This window comes from Rhinopithecus bieti, unplaced genomic scaffold (assembly GCF_001698545.2).
Source record: "Rhinopithecus bieti isolate Rb0 unplaced genomic scaffold, ASM169854v2 scaffold_25807, whole genome shotgun sequence".
In the NCBI taxonomy this organism is placed as follows: domain Eukaryota; kingdom Metazoa; phylum Chordata; class Mammalia; order Primates; family Cercopithecidae; genus Rhinopithecus; species Rhinopithecus bieti.
The window spans coordinates 181391-203815 of record NW_016811708.1 but is presented as its reverse complement, the minus strand read 5'-3'; the positions used below and the strand labels follow the sequence as shown (position 1 = coordinate 203815).

Sequence of the window (22425 nt, the reverse complement as noted above, 5' to 3'; positions counted from 1 at the left end):
AAAAAAAAAAAAAAAAAAAAAAAAAAAAAAAAAAAAAAGCAGGCAGAGCCCAGGGAGATGTGAGGGGTTCTGCTCTCATCTATTTTACTTCTTTACAGATTAAGATAAGATTTTATTCAAACCAGAAATCTTAGGACTGACTAAAAACTAGGCACTAGATACTAGAATTCTCAGAGATACAAAGACATAATATGACTTCAGGTCTTAAGGATTTCACAAATCAATCAGATAGAGAATAAAAATTATACCATCCCTTTGTGTACTGCCAATGAAAGGAAGCCTCACATGATGGGCCAATTCAACATGTTTTATGAATAAGAAAATCAAGGCCCAGAAGTTCAGTGACTTGCGCAGGTGAGTGACACTCCACTGTTTAGTGCCAAAAGGAGATGATCCAGGTCTCTTTCCATCTTTTCAAGAGTGTTTTCCCCACCCACACTGTTACACAAAGACTGGAATCATTTTTCATAGATAAAAGGGTGCTAAGATTTGTCTTAAATATGATTTTGAAAATACGTTATTTCTGCAGAAAAAATAAATTTATAAAAATTTAAAGATGTGAATAATGCAATATCGTCTTCAAAGTACCACGTAGTTTTCCTTCACAACAGTATACCACATTGTGTGATTACATGAAATTATTAATATATCACTTCTAGATTGCACTCTTTTTTCTCTAGGATCATCACTTTACCCAACTCTTTTGGATTATTATTATCAGCATAAAATATGCTATTGTGTGTCTCCCACATTTTTAAAAATCTTTCCTTTAACTTCACAACTGCCATCAACTGTCAAATTTGGTCTGATCCCTTTCATTTAAAAACTTCTTAAAAGTGGTTTTAAAACTTACTGCATCTAATCCTCCTTCCGTTCTCTATTGAATCCATTCCCATCCCTATCACACTAGAAAAACTTCTTTTATCAAGGTCGCCAGTAATCTCTACTTCATCAAGCTCAATGGCCAATTCCCATGTAGGTCTGTGAGTACCCAGAGCCTGCACTGGACCTGCTGAAACAAGTATTTCAATTGCCACAGCTTATAATCTTCACTAAATATTAAGTTGGAATTCTGGATTTGTTTATTTTTAATTTACATAAAGAGAGATCAATTATAAACTAAAATGGAAGACACTCTCACAAAAACAGAAGTGCAAAGATTGGAGGACTGTGTGAATACGAAAAAATTAGAAAATCTTCACAAGTGAGTGAGACTCAAATTTACCCATAAGTCATAATGCCAGTTATTTCAGGAGCTGTCAATACACATGTAGAAGTGAGTCCCTTTTCTCTTCTCTTCTGTGAGGAAGCAACAGATAATCAACTTAGTATCTTGGAACCATCTGGGATGTTACCCTTAGAAGGATGATAAAGTGCCTCCCAGAATCACCAAGGATAGGCTCCTTTAATAAGGTGTAGAGTGCAAAAGTAGTGTCACCGGCCAGGCAAAGGGTCTCTATTTAGAGTTTTGTCTTTGAGAGTTTAAAAGGAAAAACTTTCTGTACCATGATGGTAAAACTTCAGGGAAGAAAAACTGTGTGTTCCTGACCTCCTTGGGCACTAGGGTGCTGTGTATGTCTGTGTACATGAAATGACACAGCTGAGTTTTAAGGGGTACAACCATGAAAGCCCAGAGAGATTTTGCTGGGCTGTACTTAACCAGTCTTGAATACTGTGAAGGGAGTAAGACAAAGTAGCAGGTCTCTCCCACCTTCCACACACCTTTCTGGACCATACAGGCCTGCAGGGTTCCTAGAGAATGCAATGAGAAGAGAGAACTTCAAGAGGGATACCTATGACTCTTTTCTTATTCGTAAAGTGATGGCAATGCTGACAGTGGGAAGTTAGAGGGATTAATTGGAAAAAAAAGAAAAAACAAAACAAAAGTAGCTGACTTTCTTCTTGAGTATGTAAGACATTAAACTTGTTACATGTGTAATAGTCTTTACACTACAATAATCTACTTATTATTTTATATAATACATGGTAGGAAAGACAGCACTAGGGTCATGAGAGAGGAAAATATATGAGAACTATAAGTGACAAAACCCAAGCATCATATATAGGGCATAGGGGAAGCATAATCCATTTAGGGGACAGCAGGGTCTACGCTGAATGGAGCAAAGGATAAACTGGCAAGACTGGACTCTTCTGATGCACTAAATCAATGGCAGATGAGGACTGTGAAAAGAAGGTTCACAGCAGCCTTGGTTAACTTACCTCCGAAAGCAGTGAGCAGCTGTGAGCAGCCATGTGTTACTGATGAGGCTGGCTCCACACTGATGGCCTGACCCTATGAGCTGGAGGCTGGCCTGCCACGGCCATTCCCCTTCCATAGCTGTTTCCCTTCCTTGGACAATTCTTTGAGTAGAAGAGGATGCTGGTAATGGCATGTTTGAAGATGTCGTCCTTATTCCACAGCCTGCCACAGAAATACATGATTGTTCGTATTCATAAAAAGGAAGAAAAAAGTATATTCTGATTTGCTTTGGTTATAGACAATCCTTTGTCCCTGCTACCTTGTGAACCATTCATAGCACTCAGCCTTTGGGCTTATTTGATACAGGTCTTGCTGATCCTATTGAGATTCAGAAGAAATGTTCACTAACATTTCAAGGCATTCAGACCAGGAATTAACTTCTGTCTCTCCTTATAAAGCATATATAGGTAATTCATCTAGCACCAAAAATGTATAGATCCTCTGCTATGTGTTTTAGATGTGTTTATAGCAACATACCTTTCAGATGAGAAAGTTAAGCCTTGAAGAGGGAACACTGCTGGCGGTCACCCAGCTGGTAAGTGACAGAGTGGGATACAAAATTAGGAGGACCCACACCAAAACTAATAGCAGTATCCTTATTACTGAGAGACAGCCCAATACTAAATGTGGGTCATGATTTTCCCTTAACTAATGACTAAGGAGAATCAATTTATTGTGTTTGCAAATCCCTGTATTTTAACAGATTCAAACAATATTGACCTTTTTGGTCTTTTAAAACTTGAAAAACTAGTTTAAAAAAAAAATTCTTCTTCCCTGATATCAAACCCTCAATTGACTAGATTTCAAGTCAATCTTAAAAGAGACCTTAAAGTGTTACAACATTTTTAATGGGCATGTTTGTCCACAATAGACCTTAATTGTGTACCAATGCTGGAATGTGGGGTGCAGGGCAGGAAGAGGAAGATAATTTACATAACAGATATTTCAATAAAAATGCAAGCAAATTAAAAAAAAAAATTAAAGCCTAAATGCTACCAGTTTAAAACACTCTCTTGAATTGTCAGATAATATTAAAAGAGCTATTTATAATGAATATTAATATAATATCTAGAATATTATGTAAGGTGTTTTTAACCACATCTCATAGGTCATATAAACTTAAAATTGTATTTGGTATAAATTTATAAATTTAAATACTAAAATAATAAAAGACTTACAAAATATAAAATTAGTCTTAAAAGCTTGGTAAACCTTACCGCTAACTTTTCTATAACTTTTTTTCATGATCTTTCACTGTGAAATAAACAGTTAATTGTGGGTTTTGGAACTTACGACTGTTGAGAAGATTCCTCATCTTTCTGCTGTCAATCGCTGGAATAAGCAAAATATGAATTAGCTGGCAGAATAATATATTCCCATTTTCATGTTACCTTATTCAATTGGTCATTAATAGAAATGTGAATTATCCAAAGCATACATATTTCAAGAGAGCATGAGATTTTTCATAATCAAGTAATATATAAATAACTCTTTACTCTGATATTATTTTTGGTCCAAATTGTATAATTTACTTTAAAATTAAATCAGAGAGCATTTTATTTCCTGATTTTGCTCAGGAAAAAGAAATAGAAATTAGGAAATAATAAATAAGGATAAATGTCTCTGACTGCTTTCTTTGGGAGCTTCAGTATAATCTGAGGGAGCAACCTCCAATTCCTATCACAATTGGTGTTTACCAACCTATGTGGTTTAGGCATATTCCTAATGGCCAGTCTGAAATGGTAGCTCTATGGAGCTAAATGCATCACAGATCCCCGAGGGCCCAATTTCAAGGCCCTGATCTAATAGAGTAGGAATTTAGTCAGTGCAGGTTGATAACCTCGTCTCCCTGAGGATTCTCTCTTGTGAATGGCTTGGATGGTTGTGGCTCAGGCAGCAGGCACTAGAATCATGAAGTTCTTTCACATACAACCAGTCCAGAGTCCCCAGTCACACACAAACTTTCACTTCATTTTATGTTTCCCTTCCGTGACATCTTTTATCCCTTCAAATTTATTCATTCGTGTTCATTATAACTCAGCTACATTAGATGTTTGTTGGGTGATTGGTTTTCTGTTTGTCAGTGAGAAAATGAGAATTACAGTAATTTTATCAGGAACATTGACTTCTCCCCAGAAAGGGATGCAAGCCCTAATTCCTACTAGAGGTTTCATGGATATGTCTCTTTATTTAACAGAATACATGTATGTGGCAGAAGAAAACATATACAGTTAAATATTCATTATTGAGCAGGATCAGAGAATTTAATTATTTTGGTATTAAAACAACTTGTATCATAAAAAATCATTGTATGTAACCAACAATGACAAAATTTTTAATAAATTGTACAAATAAGAAAGTCTACAACAGTAACAACTCAGTAAACATAGCATAATGTCACTTTTATAATGGATATTTTACTTTAGGATATATGACTGTGGCTTAGGGACATTTATATCATCAGGAATTGAGATTTCCATGTATAGAATGCTGGAAAATACTTATATTTTGGAATACAATTGATTAGCAATCAAGGTGGATACTATATTCTCCATTATTTCTAATTACTTTATGAGAACATAACAATATTTGTGGGGATTCTATCTCAAAATATATTTAAAGAACTTTCCTGATTTCTAACAACAAAAGAATTAACTTTAGATAACTTGTTTCCTAAATAAATATATGGCTATTGGGAAGGGAGAAGGCTTTTGGGTCCAAAACACAAGCCTCTCTCCCATCTTTTTTGTATTAAATTAGAAGTAACTAAACTTGGAAATACATAACAAGAAGCAATGAATAGAGCTGGAACACCTATCACATGTGAGATGTATGCTAGTGTTTGAGGGAGGGGTAAGAAAATAAAAAGACACAGTTCCTGCCCTTGACATTTAAAATTTTATTTAAAACACGTTATTTTACTACCTTCAATTACATATTGGCATAGAAATGAGCTTGGATTCCAATTAGCTGTAAGGTAGTTTGAATTTCAGTTTCCTAATTTGAACTTCCTTTCCTTCCGCTTTTGGAGGAAAACAAAACAAGAACTTTCCTATTTTGTTTCATGAGGAATAAATAAGGAATGGATGAAAAATCGTTTTAAGTTGGAAACAAGCTAGCGAACCTCTTTACAGTTCATGTCACTGGCTCTTCCTACAGGGGTAAACCTTCATAAGTGTGTCTTTCTTTGATACTATAAAAAATAAGCCCCAGAACTGATCTGTAAAGACCTCTGTGAGTCACAATACCTGTGTCTAATTCTAGCCCCAAGGTTTGCTACTCCCATGTCTCACATCTTCCTTGAGTCTCAGCTTCTTTACCTGTAAATGGTGAAAGTAATACTTACCCTTTGGAACTTTTGTAAGGACCCAATAATATATGATATGGAAAAAAGTTTAGAAACCTTATAAAAAGCCCTAGTAAAATATGAAATAAAACATGTTTTAATACTACATTTTGCCTCATAGTGGAAATTTATTTTAGTTTTATTCTGTGCTGATATTTTATATATATATATATATTCGTACTATATATATATTGTTGCTTATAACAAATTAAAGAGCGCATCATAAGAGCGAGGGCAATCAGGAGGGAATCACAAAAGTGGCAAATAAAAGTAAAAGACTTACGTGTGAGTCTAAATGATGATTTGTTTATGGTCAAAGACAACTGTTTGGTCTTCAAACTTTGATATAAAGCCTTTTCAATTTTTTTCTTGATTTGTTCAACACTATCAGTAGATGGGTATCGAAACATGAGCACTGTAAGAATGTCCACACCTTGTTCATCTGGACTGAAGAACAAAAAAGCAGATAAAAAATGCCATTTATCTAATCATTAATGACTTTAACCTATTAGGACTCACATTAAACTTTAAAAACATAATGCATGATATATATGCATACCAGATTTTTAAATTATCTCTAGACACAGAGATTAAAAATGAGTGTGTAACAACCAGGAAGTGTTGGAAGCACTGTAGAAGAACTAAAGACAACATGCTAGAAATATTGGATAAAATACATACCTGAAAACAGTTGTTCACTGTCTTTACTTAGCTCATAGTTTAGAGGGGCTTGTGGGAGGAGATTTTTGTGAAATCATGCTTTATACATACTTAAATGGCTTGCTTTTTAAGGCAATTTTAGCAAAAGCTGTAACTAATGTCATTATTCTTTAGAAATGGTGTGGCAAGGAGGATCCTTTTGTTTACCAAACCCAGTTTCCTTTGTCTCCTGAGCACAGAGGTAGATTCCATTTCCTGGACATTCCTGAGGTTTATTGAAACTCTCTAATGAATCTGGTCAATGAGATATGGAAAGAAATAATGTCCCCCACTTCCAGGTCTGGCTTCTAATAAAACCTCTCATAGCATTTTCCTGCTCTCACTCTTCCCTTGTCTGCCACCAGATGCAGAAGATCCAGTGGGCAGTTTCATTTCATAATCTTAATTGGCACCCACACCCTTGCCCCAACTTCTGATTCTTTGGACTGTACCATAAAAATGAAATAAACCTTCACTATATTAAAACACTGACCTGTTGGGGTCTGGTGGTCTGTGAACAGATAAATGATTAAAGAGAGCAGTTATAAAACAGAATCATTTGATAAACAGTTCAAACGTATAAATTTACATTGTGATGTACGGGGTTAGAAAGCCTCAAGAAATCTTTTGAGAATGAATTTAATTTGAGAGATAAAAGAAAAAGAAGAAAGGAAGAAGAGGAGAAGGGGAAAGAAGGAGAGAAAAGTGGAAAGGAGAAAGGAAAAAAGGTAAGAAGGTATGAAAGATAGAAGTGCAAGAGAAAAAGGAAAGACATGGGTTCCTTAATCATTTAACCATATTTATATTTACTTTATCACCAAGAAGCGAAGCAAACAAATATTACAAATATATATACACACATGTTATAAATATATACACATATATAAATATATAATACACGTTACAAATATATATACATATATACAAATGTATATATACATATATACATATATATGAAGACATATATCACTATGGAATCTAAGCTTTTAGACAACATGTAAAACATTCAGGATGGATTCTGTAATTTTAGTCTTTTGATAACTTTATGATTCATTTTTGTATATTAGTTTTCACCAAAGCATCAAAATGAAAAGCCACTTTAACAATAAACATGCACTGTCATGAAAGAAAAACTTTACTGAGGAGAAAGTCATTGTCTGACGGTGGGGTAGGCTTAAAATGAGGAAAATCAAAAGACGTTAAATTCTACTTAGCCCCTAACTTAAGAGGCCGGGGGAAGAGGGAATGTCAGCTGTGTCATTCCTCTGTTTCTTGTATTTGTTTCCTCTTTTTCTATCCAATAGCTGAGATTTTCTTGTCACAAAGCACCTTACGACTTTCTATTGTGATTGAGGAATAGGTAGGAAACCTTGGGCTGCTCAGGATTTATGAAATCTGTGTGTTGCTGTAAAGACTTGCTCAGGGCAGCTAAGCAATTAGGTTCATCAAATACCTCATCTTAACAGTATTAACTTGAAATTACAAACCAAGTTTACATACCTTAATTTGATAACATGAGATTTGATAAATCGACCGTCTACAGAAGAATGTCGAAATATCCTAGACATCTGATTTTTAAAAAAATAAGTATTAGTCTTCAGAACTTAAAGGTAAAATAAAAAATAATAATAATTTTAAAAAAGAAGTATTAGTCTTAAGAAAAGTGTTATTCCTTGTCTTAGGTAGAGACTTAGGCAAAAAAAAAAAAAAAAAAAAAAAGGTTTTCAGCTTATTCTCAGTCATGTTAATGGGTATGCTGACAGTTTTAAGACTAAACCTGGGGCCTAATCTTTGTGGAACCAAATAACCACAACGAAATTGTTCAACTTTGCTAAGCCTCTGTAAAGTGGCTTACAGAGCATTTTACAGAAATAGGCAGAAATAACAACAACATTTTACAGAAAAGGCAGAAATAACAACAATATCTGCCTTATACAGTTGATTTGAGAATTAAGTGAAATTACATCACACATTTTACACCTTGTCTGGTATCTATTAAGCTATTGATGATAGTTTTAAATACTATCAAGTAAATTAAAAGTACATGCTATTTTTTAAGACAGCATCCTCATTTCTAAGAAAGCCTACCTTGTTTGCTGCACTCATCCCAAATATGGTATCTCATCAGTATTGATAGAATTTGTTGATTTCTTAAATGATTATGTCATCACTAGACCATTTGACATGACTTGAAATGACTTCTGCCATGTGACTCTGACACCCTCACTTGTTAGTCATCTCTATGAGAGACAGGATTTCAAAACTGGTACTATGTTTGGGAGTAAGTTTCACCACACTCTTACATCATCAGGATTTCATTACTTAGCTTTTCCAGTCTAAGCCATTGGAAATTTTTCAATATTCGAGAAACTGATTTCCTAAAGGGTTCTGATTCCAGCTGGCTATTGAGATTCTGCCTTTTTGTCAAAAAAACACTGGGCTAGTTGGGTGTGGTGGCTCACGCATGTAATCCAAGCACTTTGGAAGGCCAAGGTGGAGAGATTGCTTTAACCCAGGAGTTCCAGATGAGCCTGGGCAACATGGCAAAACTCCGCTTCTACTAAAAATACAGAAATTAGCCAGAGTCATAATCTGTTCTCAAAATAAATAATAAATAGATAAAAAAAAATTTGAAAAGCACTGGGCTGAGAGTTATAAGTCAGAATAACAGGTCGATGTAAGTTTACATAAGATCTATTTCCATGGTAAATTTTGCCCCCAATTTCTACATCTTGTCAGGAGAAGGAAAGTCTCCCTCCCCACAAGATTCCTTCCTCTCCCTGACTCTTCTAATGTGGTAATAATGCCCAGTAGACTTTACCTCCTAAATGTTAAATCCACTTCCCTTGATTCAATCCCATTGCTATGGTCTCAAATCAGCTCCTTAGAAACTTGTATCTGGGCCTTTGCAGCAGCCTCCTCATGGCATGTTGATGTGGTTCTACCCTATCTTCTGTCCCCTCAGTTGTTCCCTCCGAATGCTGCAACCAGGATGATATCTTTAAAATGCAAACCTGAGTATATTAGACCCCTGCCTCAAGCTCAATATTTCCCTCAACACAATCTTACCCCTTCATTGGCCCCTACTTTGCCCCATCCCTACCTTCAAAGTCTTCTCTCTCTTCTCTCTCTCTCTCTCTCTCTCTCTCTCTCTCTCTTTCTCTCTCTCTCTCTCTCTCTCTCATTTTAAGGTGTTTATTTTGTAAAAGCTTATATGGCAATATCCTAGACAGGATTTGAACAGGTACTTAATATATATTCAGTGGCAAGACTAAGCACATTAAGAGAAATAAAAGAAAACTAGGTCACCAATAACAGTTTATAGGACAATGAACCACTTTCCTGGAAGAAGAAAGATATTCAACATAAGAAAGAATAGGCCGGGCGTGGTGGCTCACCCCTGTAATCCCAGCACTTTGGGAGGCCCAGGTGGGTGGATCACGAGGTCAGGAGGTCGAGATCATCCTGGCTAACAAGGTGAATCTAGGTCTGTACTAAAAATACAAAAATTAGCCAGGCATGGTGGCGGGCACCTGTAGTCCCAGCTACTTGGGAGGCTGAGGCAGGAGAATGGCATGAACCTGGGAGGTGGAGCTTGCAGTGAGCCGAGCTTGCGCCACTGCACTCCAGCGCGGGCAACAGAGTGAGACTCCATCTCAGGAAAAAAAAAAAAAAAAGTAAAGAAAAGAAAAAAGAAAGAACAAGGAACACTTACAGAAGGAAAAACCAAATTTACATACTTAAAAATCATGATACAGTTAACAGAGAAAATTTTGCTTAAAGTTATACCTCCTTTCTTGATTTCCATTAGGGTAACACAGTTTCTCAGAATAACCATGGAGACATCACCTTTCCACCCAGAGTCGAGAGTAAAACCACTGTCCAAATAACAAGGTCGCCTTCCATGCTTAATATAAGGCATATAATTATCATTTCTAGCTGAAGGCTGGTGATAATTTTTCTACTTTATAGTCATTGAAAACTGTTATTAAAATTCTGCTGAAAGGATAGCAATAGCAACAGCTCAAGTCATTCCACAATAAAAATCAACTGTCTCGTCAAAACATCCCCAACAGAGGGCATTGCATATGAGGAGTTTTCTTCCATCAGTTGTATGGTCTGGTGCTCTGGTCTGACGATATCAGGCAAAATCACTCCATCAGTTACTTCTCTTTCTGGGATAGGTAGCTCTGTTGGGGTAGCTATGGTCTCTCTGCACCTTATTAAACTTGCTCAAACTTGTGCCTGCTCTGCAGCTCTATTCTAGTTTATTCTCAAAATGTACGCTAAATAGAAGAGGTTTGAAAGACATGCTCAATCCAGACCAGAGTCCTATTATCCCGTTTAGCAGCAAACATCAGAGATACTCCCATGGGAAAACAAAAAAGGTTTTCCCATAACCAATGGCAGTCAAGATAGCACTAGTCTTCCATTTTCCTGTGCCTCTCACGACTCTACCAAAGGTACCTGCAAGTGCATCAAGTAGATGAAGAGGAGCAAAAACAGGCATCATTTGGCTCATAAAGGGAAATAATATCTTTGTCAATGGTAAATATATAGGCAACTGCACTCTTCAAAACTACAAGTAAAAACACTTGCTGCAAGTGTACACACACTGGCACACAGAAGAACAGTAAAGTGGGAGCACCAAGCCTGCTCATGATTCCTTGTTGCCACAGTATTGCCCACTTGTACACTGGCTGCCATGCCAAAACCAGAGGGCAACCATCTTGACTACAAAGGCCAGTTCACAGATGATGCCCTGAGCTTCCAACTCTGTCACATTAATCAGAACGCTTGCAAGAAGCGTTCCAATCTCAAGCTTGTCACTCAGTCTACACCATGAGCATAATTGGATAGCCGGCTGGATGTAGGAGCCCCACTCCTGGGAAAAGTCCCTAGTCGAACCTCCCCAAGTATTGATAATTTTTTTTTTTTCCTCATGTAGAGGAAAAGAAGTGCAGACAGGAAGAACCAGGAAGTGGTGTTGGCCCAAGGAGATTCTAACCCTCTAATGTCCACAGTCTACAAGCAAGAGTACACTAAGGCCCACACAGACTGCATTCCCTGTGATTCCAGTGATAACTTAAGGCAAGATCATGCCCTGACTTTTGTAAATATCTCCTCTGCAGCCAGAACAGAAATGCTGCTAGAAGAGCAAGAATGAAAATCATCACATAAATTTGGGCCATCCTGGTGACGTCAGGATCCCCTTAAGAGCAGGAAGATGCTGTCAGTATTGAGAAAGATGGCCCAGCAAGGAAAACAGCACAGCATCAAGATAAGGATTCCTCTTTGAAGTATGCTCCCCACACATTTCAGGTTCTTGCCTACAAAGGATTGAGACATTAGCTTGTCACAAGGGGAGGCTAATCCAGTTTTAACTGAAATCCCAGTATCATTCACAAGTGTAACACTACCCAGCTTGACTGCCCAGATGTCCACAGAATATGAGACAGATGATGCAAATAAGAAAGACCATCAACTGTGCAAGGAACACCAGGCTTTGAGCAAGCACTGCCAGCTCCTGCAGCCTAGCACCTTAGGTAGTGGGTGGTTTGCAGGCAGGCTCCACACCATCCTAGATGTTAGCCAGGGCTCAATGTCATTGAGGGGAGAGGGTTCTGTGGCAGCCAGGATGAGCGCATTGGGAAATAGAAGATGGAAGCAGAGACAGGAGGCTGGGCTGCCCTGCCCTGTCCTGGCCACTAACAAACCCAACGGAGGCACAGCCCTCCCGGGAAGCGGTGGATGGCCCCCTGGCCTCTGGCCGCCCCCATCCCACCCTTACTCCCACCCGCTTACCTCTTTTGTACCCCCCTCCCCTGCCCTGAGCCTAGTCCAGCTGGAGAGGGGCCAAAACCTCTTATCTACTGATTTAATTTCTCTTTCCTAATCACAGTAGGCTGGTTCACACCTCTGTGACTGTGCACATTCATTTTCCTCTTCCTACAACTTTTTTTTTTTTTCCCCCTGGCAAATTTCTTCAATTACAACTTTACCTTACTTGAGAAACTCCAATGACAATTAAGTTAGCTCTAACAAGCCCTCCTCAAAGTTGAACACTCCTTTATTTGGGCCACCTTGTCATCTTGAATATGATTTTATTATATTAATAACAATTATCACACTGGTTTACAGTAGTGTCTCTCTCACTCTAGACTGTGAACTGTGTAAGGCAGGGAGTGTGATTTATGTTTGTATATCCAATGCTCCACACATTGTCTGGCCCATGGTGAACACACAAGCCATGTTTGATAAATAAATGAGTGCATGAATAAATGAATTAATGAATTAAGAATCAGCAAGATGGTAAAGGGAAGAAGATGGTAACACATTGTTTTATCTGCAAATCGTGTTGCCAAGTGAAAGCAGAAATCTGTGGTCATCTGCAGAAAGGTGGGACCCAGGAGACCCCAGTGGTGACCTCACATGTTTGGGTCATTCCTCAGGTTTGGATCAGTTCTGAGTCATGACACTTACGATTTCACTAAGTTTCTCTGAGTTCATTTTGTTTTCATCATTCGGGAAACAGGGAGAAAAGATGACTTTTATGTCTCTAGCACTTCTGATAAACGTCCTCTGAAATTCTGAACTTTGTACCTATGACACTTTGGGGAAGGATTAGGAGTCTTATTATATTAGAGTATAAGAAAATATCAAGATTCAATTCAAACTAAAATGTGATATTAACAAACCATGGTCCCCAACACATCAACCTCTATTTTAAAATGGCATATGCTGGTATAGTACAATACTGGTGTGAACTTTACTAAAAGCTTCCAAGTATTAATTCCATACTACATGGCAGGCATTGGAGTGATTATTTTGTTTAAAATTCAAACCATCTTAGGAGGAAAAGTATCATTCTCAACAGCTCCATTTGACAGATGAAGAAACTGAGACTCAGGATATATAATCTTGACTGAGGTGACAGAGGAAATGGTGGCTCTGTAATATGAACCCAGGGAAGCCATCTTTAGATCTTGTGTTAAGCGCATTAAGTGACTTTGACAACCTTGAATTAATTACATATTTGAAGACAGATGTTAAAGTTGGTGGGAGACAGGCAGGTAGAAAGGTCATGGTGAAAGAAACCCTTAAAGAAGACCTCAAAGTCATCTTTTATTCCCTGAATATAAATCTCCTAAGAGATAATCTCTTCAGAGGTTGTTTCCTGCTTCTAAGTTTAACAGGGGTAGGGGAACTATTCCTCCTCGGATACCTAATCATTGTTATAACTAGTTTCTGGAAAGTTTAACTCGTATTTACATTGTTCTGTTGGGAACTCAGTACTATGATGCTTGTAATATGATCCAAACTACAAAAACTAATTGTATCCTGTCCCTTTTTATAGTGCAAACCTAAGAATAGATCATTTTACTAGAGATGATTCTGTTTGAAACAAGACAGTGTGCTCGTGGTAAAATGGGGGAAAAAAACTTCACCTTAAAATCAGATACCAATTGTAGTCTTTGGTTTGAACTCCAGTATTCAAAAACAAAATAACATATTTGAAATGATACCTATGGCTCTGACTAATTAGCTTCATACCCATCCAGCTACTGTTTTTGACAAGTTTGAGCTTGCATCTTTCCTTTGGTTGTGAACTAAATGCAGATTAAGTCCTCAAGGAAGATCAGCAGTTACTGCATGCCAGGTAGGGAATCCCTTTTGAGGTCCACCCATGAAAATACTCAGGCAGTTTATGCAAATTTCCTGCTACTGTCAAGGGAATATGTGTCAGCAGAGCGCAAAAACACCAACAAAACTGATTCTTTTCCTCTTTCCTCTCCAGGAAAGCTTCCTGCTGACTCAAAGGGATTTTTCTTCTTCTGAACTCCTATTATGGGAATGGATGAAATCACTTACAGAGCCACAGAAGGAAATGAAGCAAAGCCAGGATCATGAGTTGGATTATCTGGAGGCCTAGGTCAATGGGGAGTTATTGCTTGCAGTCACTTATCAAGCAAATAAACTTTTTCTTCTTTCCTATGAAATTTATTTAAGAAGCTGAAATTACTTAAATGATAATGAATTGCGAGAAAAGAATCGTAGCAGATATTTGTTCTCTATTCAAATTGCACTGAGTGGGGAGGTATACCCAAACCCCAGCTTCGAGAATTGACTGATAACAGTTCACACCTGCACTTCTGCAGAGGATTGTCCTTGTCTGACCTGAGCACCTTGTTTAGTAATGTCTGGTAGGCTATGCTCCACCTTCCCTGGGCAGCTCTACTGGTGTAAGACAAACAACCCAACCCTCTAATTTCTGGGAAGAATCACCTCCGTGATTAATCTAGGCTCCAGATCTCCCAGAGAAATCATGCTGAGGCTACATTTTTGAAACTACATCTTTATCTAGCTTCTTCCTTTGCCCTTTCCTGCTGTCCTCACTTCCTTATGAATTTTTTCTGAAAGATCTTGATTAATAAGTTATTTAATTAAAATTTAAATAAATTTTATTATTTAAATAAAATCAAAATAAATNATTTATTAATAAATTAATAAATATTTTATTGATAATAAATTAATGGATTAATAAATTAATCAAGATCACCAGTCATAAGTTCTGTGTTTTGGAATATAACCTATGCAAAAATAAATTAATCAGTACTAGATAATGCTCTGCTGTGCATCTATTTCAGTGTCTCTATTCTTTGGAAGTTCTGTCATCACACATCCCCAATTTTAGAAAAAGATTTTAGCTTACAGCCAGGAAAAGATTCAATAAACTTAAATGAAAAAGTGTTTTTAAAGGTAATATTTTTTGTCTCTAAAGAAGTTTTTGTATTGTAAATGTTAATCTCTTAAAATAGAAGGAACGAAGAGTGAAAAAAGAAATCTCTTTAAGATGTCCTTTTAAGAGATCCTCAAGCTAGTTGTTGTAGTTTTAGAATATAAGGAGCCCAATAAAGATGGTTTCAGTGAGAAGCTATTATTAAGAAATGAAATTAGAAAGTGATGGAGTCAACATCTGTAGCCTTTTGATACTGAAAATTCTGCATAGTGGATGGGAGTCATGGGAATTTTCCAGTCTTTATTTTGGAAATCATTTACCTATCCAACTATAATATACTGTAATTATAATACTATAATTTTATTTATAGTCTTATCTTTTTGGATTGTCCTGAACATTCAGTTCCAAAGTGAAGTCAATGTGTCATAGAGCATATGGAAAAATTCCAGAACTCATGTTTATCTTTGTTTTTATCTACACAAACAGTTTTTTACAGCATTGGCTTTGAGGTGTGGAATCCTAGCGTAAGTACAATAATTACTGGATGCTCCCAAGGGGAAAATGGAAACCAGTCTGTTAGAATGATTCCTTGTCCTAGGATACGTACTTGATAAATCATTCCTGCATGTCATTTAGTTAAGTAGTGATACTTCACATGTTAATTTTAAGTAATCAATATTAATTTAATCACACTAGCAATTCTCAACGTGTAAACAATTAGTATCTTGTTTTAATTACCAGACTAGTCATTTTTTTTAACTTTGGCAAAAAAACAATGGAGTACTGTCAAAATATAAATTCAGTTTTTAAACAAAACAGTTCTATGCAAACTCTACATATGCATGGCTTTCATATGGCTTTTGGGCATAGAAAGATGATAGAGACAATCTTCAACATTTTTGCTGAAGAACTATGATTTAAAGTATAAATTTATCATTAAAGTGGATATGTTTCACTCACTTCCTCTCTTTGCCACCAGTGAAAAATAACTGAGAACTTGTTGGGGGAGTGGCAAGATGGCTGTCCAGATACAGCCAGAAAGGAACCTTCCCACTGAGAGAGACCAAAATATTGAGTAAGCCAACATATATCAAACAGATTTCTGAGAGAGAAAACACTCAGAGTTGATAGAGAGGCAATGCAGACACAGAGGCTGAAGAGGAGGAAGCTGGCAACTCTACGTGGTCTTGCTGGATGTTAGGACTAGCTCCTGGCCCTGAATAGCTCCTAGAGAAGGGGTGAATGAAGTGACTGCAGGGCAATTCACTCTTGCTGGGGATCTCTAGGATCATACCTACAAGAGATCCCACGACCTCCATAGATACTTGAATTGGCAGGAGGATGTGCCTTGAGAGTAGGCAGAGAGCTCATGCCTACATGGAGCTCAGAAGGTTTTGCATGTGGGGCAGCTGCAGCAAAACAGCCATAGGAATCCATCCTCCAAGGCTCTCTCCCTTCCTCCAAATAGCTCTGACGTCTGCTGACTGCAGGGCCAGGAGAGAGCAGGGCTGCCTTTCTCATGAGACTAAGGTATGTCTCTTCTGCACAGGCTGCTGTCCGCCGGCCCCTCCCAAGGATGCTACCTGGCTGCTCCCACAAGAACACGCACACAGCAGAGCCTCCACTGCCCAGTACGAGTGCTTTACTGGTTTGCGAACATATCCGCTCCCCCAGCAGAGACAGTCTCCAACCCCAAGAGGCCAGAAGACAAAGCTGCAGGCTCAATCTCAACCCCGTCGGGTTAGAGCACATAGTTCAGGAGTGCCAAGCTAAGATCTGTGGCTGGTGCTTGAGCAGGGGAAGAGCCCCCACTCTCAGAACACTGAGAAGACTGAGACATGGATTCATGGGCTGGTGCAGAAGCTGGTGTGCCTCCCTCTACAGGGATAATCCAGAAAGAGTGTGCCCTGTCTGACAGTCACTGCCTCTGACCAAAGAAGCACCATAGCCCTGGACACCTAACAGCCCAGTGATCTGGATACAGAAGGCTTGGGACAAAACCAGCTGGTTGGGCCAAATACTCAGGCAGTAAAGAGAAGGTGACTTGGTTGAGGGACAACAAGCTGGGCAGGCCCCACAGCTGTCTGCTGGGCAAAAAAACTGTGAGCCACAAGCACTACATAAGCTGCATACCCATGACAACACCACCCTGCCCAGAGATCCCTCACCCTTGACCAGTAGGCCAAGGCATCAACAGACCACCTTCAGATATACCGCACAACCTGCTTTGACTCCACCAAGCAGAGAGGACCAGTGAGCTTCCACAACATTGCAGGTCTCTTGGCAACCTAATCTTTGCCTTGGACTGTCACTACTGCAGGCAGAAACACAGCCTGCCAGGGCACCTCTTGAGGCTAAGGAAATGAGGGCATGGTGCCAGTGACTAAAGGGAGCCCCCTAGGGCACAGGGATGGACCTGGTATGAGCATCATCTCTCTTCAATCCCACAACCACAGAGCACTGTTGTAAACATGCTGAAATACACAAGAGCAGAGCAGCTAAGAGCCTATCTGCCAGCCATTACTCTTAAGCACCATCTACTGGATCACAGTCTGAATTATAACACCAACAAAATTCTCCCAGAACACATGCCTATGAAACCCATGCAAGAATCTAGCCACAAATAAAGACCCAGTACAGAACTCTGACCCTCTGAAAGCACGAAGAAATGAAGACGACAGACTATACTCAATTTATACAATAGCCAAAATCTCAAGGGAAATAAAGAATGAAAAAAAAAAGCCCCATTCAAATGACAGCAAATTCAAAAAGATAAAGGAACATGAGACCTCTCATATGAAAAAGAATAGGTGCAAGAACTCTGGCAATTCAAAAGTCAGACTGTCTCCTTGCCTGCAAACAATCACTTTACCTCCCCTACAATGTTTCTGAACCAGATTGAAATGACTAAAACTACAGATATAGAATTTAGAATCTGGATAGCAAGGATACTCATTGAGATTCAGGAGAAAGTTGAAATCCAATCCCACAAGCCCAGTAATATGATCCAAGAGGTGAAAGATGACATAGCCACTTGCCAAGAAAGGACCAAACTAAATTCCTAGAATTGAAAAATTTACTACAGGAATTTTATAATACAGTTGGAAGCATTAACAACAGAATAGATCAAGCTAAGGAAAGACTCTCAGAGCTCGAAGACCAGTTATTTAACTCAACTTAGGCAAAAGTAAAGAAAAAAGAATTTTTAAAAAAGAACAAAACTTCTAAGAAATATGAGATTATGTAAGGAGACTAAAGCTATGACCCACTGTCATTCTAGATAGACAAGAAGAGAGAAGAACAACTTAGAAAACATATTTAAGCATAGGATCCACAAAAACTTCCCCAATCTCACTAGAGAAGTTGACATGCAAATTCAAGAAATTCAAAGAACCCCTACAAGAGGCAATATAAGACAACTATCCTCAAGGCATACAGTCATCAGATTCACCAAGATCACTGCAAAAGAAAAAAAAAAAATGTAAAAATAGCTACAGACACAGGTCAGGTCACTTACAAATGGAACCTCATCAGGCCATCTCAGCAGAAACTTTATAAGCCAGAAGAGACTGGGGACCCATTTTCAGCATGCTTAAAGAAAAGAAATTCTAACCAAGAACTTCATTCCCTGCCAAACTAAGCTTCATAAGTAAAGGAGAAATAAAATCATTTTCAGATAAACAAAAGCTAAGGGATTTCGTTTCCACTACTAGTCTTACAAGAGGTCCTTAAGAGTACGTTAAATGTCAAAATGAAGGAACAATACCAGCTACCACAGAAACACATTTAAGTACATAGCCCACAGACACCATAAAGCCACTATGCAATCATCTACAAAACAATCAGCTAACAACATGACAGGAACAAAATATCACATATCAATAGTAACTTAAATGTCAATGGTCTAAATGTCCCACTTAAAAGGCATAGAGTGGCAAGGTGGATAAAAATACAAGATTCTACAATCTGTTGCCTTCAAAAGAACCATCTCACATGTAGTGACACCCATAGGCTCAAAGTAAAGGGATGGAGAAAGATCTGTCATGCAAACAGAAAACGAAAAGGAGCAAGAATGGTAAAGAAGGAAAAAGAAGGCCATTACATAATGATAAAAGGATCAATTCAACAAGAAGGCTCAGCCATCCAAAATAAATATGCACCCAACATTGGAGCACTCAGATTCATAAAACAAGTTCTTCTAGACCTATGAAGACTTGGACAGCTACAAAATTAGGGTGGGAAACATCAACAGTCCCACTGATAGCATTATACAGATCATTGAGGCAGAACACTTAACAAAAAAATTGTGGACATAAACTTGACACTTGACCAACTTGACCTAACAAACATCTACAGAATAATACACCTAACAACCACAGAATACATACTCGTCTTCTCTGCATGTGGAATATACTACAAGATAAATCAAATATTTGCCCATAAAGCAAGCCTCAATAAATTAAAAAAAATCACAACAAGCACACTCTCATACCACAGTGCAATAAGAATAGAAATCATTACCAAGAAGGTATCTCAAAACCACACAACTACATGGAAATTAAACAACTTGCTCCTGAATTACCTTTGGGTAAACAACAAATTTAAGGCAAAAATCAAACATTTCTTTGAAATTAGGGACAGTAAAGGCACAAGACATGAACATCTTTAGGATGCAGCTAAAGCAGTGTTAAGAGGAATGACTATAGCACTAAACACCTACATCAATAAGTTAGAAAGATCTAAATGCACATAGAGAAACTAGAAAAACAACAACAAACCAACACTGAAGCTAGCAAAATAAAAGACAATTAAAATCAGAGCAGAATGAAACTTAATTGAGACACAAAAGTCTGTTAAAAAAAAAAGTCAAAAAAAATCAACAACACCAAATTTTTGGTTTATTGAAAGAATAAACAAGACTGATAGCTATCTAAATTAGAAAAAAAGAGAGACAATCCGTATAAGTACAATCAGAAATGACAAAGTTGACATTACAACCAAACCCACAGAAATACAAAAGATAGTCTATTATGAACACTTATCCATGTAAATTAGAAAATCTAGAGGAAATAGATAAATTATTGGTAACATATAACCTCCCTGACTGAACCAAGTAGAAATTGAAAACCTGAGCAGACCAATAACGAGTTCTGAAACTAAATCAGTAATAAAAAACCTACAAACCAACAAAATCCCTGGACCAGATGAATTCACAGCCAAATTCTACCAGACATACACAGAATAATGGGTACCAGCCCTACTAAAACTATTCCCAAAAAATCAGGAAGAAAGGAGTCCTCCCTAACTCATTCTACAAAGCTAGCATCATCCTGATACCAAAATTTGCCAAGACACATGAAAAAAAGAAAATATCAGGTCAATACTCCTTATAATCATAGATGCAAAAATCCTCAACCAAATACCAGCAAACCAAATCTAGCTACACAAAAAGTTAATTTTTCACAATCAAGTAGCCTTTATTCCTGGGATGCAAGTGGCTCAACATACTCAAATCAATAATGTGATTCGCCATATGAACAGAATTAAAAACAGAATGATCATCCCAATAGATGCAGAAAAAGCTTTTGATAAAATCCAACATCTTTTCATGATAAAAACCCTCAACAAACTAGGCATTGAAGGAACATATGTTAAAATAATAAGATCCATCTATGACAAACCCACAGCCAACATCACACTGAATGGGCAAAAGCTGGAACCATTCCCCTTGAGAACTGGAACACAACAAGGATGCCCACCCTCTCCACTTCTATTCAACATAGTACTAGAAGTCCTACGCAGAGTAATGAGGCAAGAGAAAAAAGTAAAAGGCATCCAAATAGAAAAAGAAGTAGTTAAACAATCTCTCTTCACAAATGATATGATTCTATGTATAGAAAACAAAGACTTCACAAATAAAGCTCCCAGAATTGATAAACTTCATTAAAGTTTCAGGATACAAAAAATCAACATAAAACAATTACTAGCATTGGAAAACACCAATAATGTTCAAGCTGACAGCAAAATCAAGATGCAATCCCATCTACAATAGCCACAAAAAGAATAAAATACCTCGTAATATGTCTAATTGAAGAGGTATATGATCTCTACAAGGAGAAATACAAAACACTGCTGAAAGAAAACAGAGACAAAACAAATGTCTCATAGACATGATCATAGATTGGAAGAATCAATCCCATTAAAATGACCATACTGCCAAAAGCAATTTAGAGATTTAACACTATTTCTATCAAAGTACCAAGATCACTTTTTACAGAATTAGAAAAAAAAAGATTCTGAAACTTATAGAGAACCAAAAAGGGCCCAAATCACCAAAGTGATCATAAGCAAAAAGAAAAAAGGCAGAGGCATCACATTGAATGCACTTTTAGGGAAATGATTTTCAATTTAAAGTTGTGCATCCAAACTTTCAACTGAGTGAAATATAGAATACAGGATTTTTTTTCAGCATAAAATAATTCATAAATTTTACATCCCATGAACTTTTTCTTAGAAAAGGTACTTGAGGACATGTCTTACTATATCAATGAAAACATGGGATGCAAGAAGTAATGGATCTCACAAAACAGTGCAGTCCTGTCCTGGTTAGGTTTACCTTTGTGAAGTGGACCTACAGCACAACTAGTTGAAATTGAGGAGGAAACACAAAGTTTTAGAAAAGAAGATTTAAAGAAATACCAAGACCTTGGAAATGTCTGATAATACAGTAAAATGGTAGAGGGGTTACACACACATGAAAGAGAGAGAAAATATATTCATACTTAATTCTGGGAACATTATTTGAATGGCATAAGAACTGTGGTAATAATTGTAAAAAACAAAATGCTATTTAAAAGCTATGGAAAGGGAAATGCTCTTATTGCTTTTCAACATTTAGAATCAACTTATGTAAATAACAGGATAAACTGTAAATATTTTCTCACATTATGACTAATACAGAGAGAGGATAGTATAGTGAGGGAAGAATGGGAATGCCAAAGTTCTCATCTTTTATTAAAGGAGATTAGTGTCTAAAGCTAATAATCATAAAGAATCATATTAACATAGTGCTCTTCCTATTTGGCCATTAATTCTTGGTTCTAGAATAACTCTTATAAGTTTAAAAGACTACAATCCAAGCTAATATACTGAATTTTGCTAAACAAATCTATGGTCTCCATAACCATGCTTTTCATGGGACAAAAAATGGAAGACTATTCTCTTTGACTTTCTGCTATGACAGTTAAGGAGATGGCTCACCCAATATACTTAAAAAATTAGAAATAACTTGATAAATACATAAGCTATAATAAAACAAAATATGTCAGTCATAACCAGATTTAAGATTAATATCAAAAATTATATAATTAAAAAATATTA

General features: G+C 37.2%; 1 protein-coding gene across 1 annotated transcript in view; it reads right to left on the bottom strand.

Annotated features, from left to right (window-relative positions):
* The window catches only part of TMPRSS11F (transmembrane serine protease 11F), an 80256-nt gene that overhangs the window by 14245 nt on the left and 43586 nt on the right, over nt 1–22425 (bottom strand). Inside the window, exons 4-7 of the mRNA XM_017894847.1 lie at nt 7806–7873; nt 5890–6053; nt 3554–3592; nt 2221–2422 (exon numbers count right to left, since the gene is read on the bottom strand). Of these exons, the coding sequence (XP_017750336.1) occupies nt 2221–2422; nt 3554–3592; nt 5890–6053; nt 7806–7873 (473 nt within the window). The remainder of the gene's footprint in view (nt 1–2220; nt 2423–3553; nt 3593–5889; nt 6054–7805; nt 7874–22425) is intronic.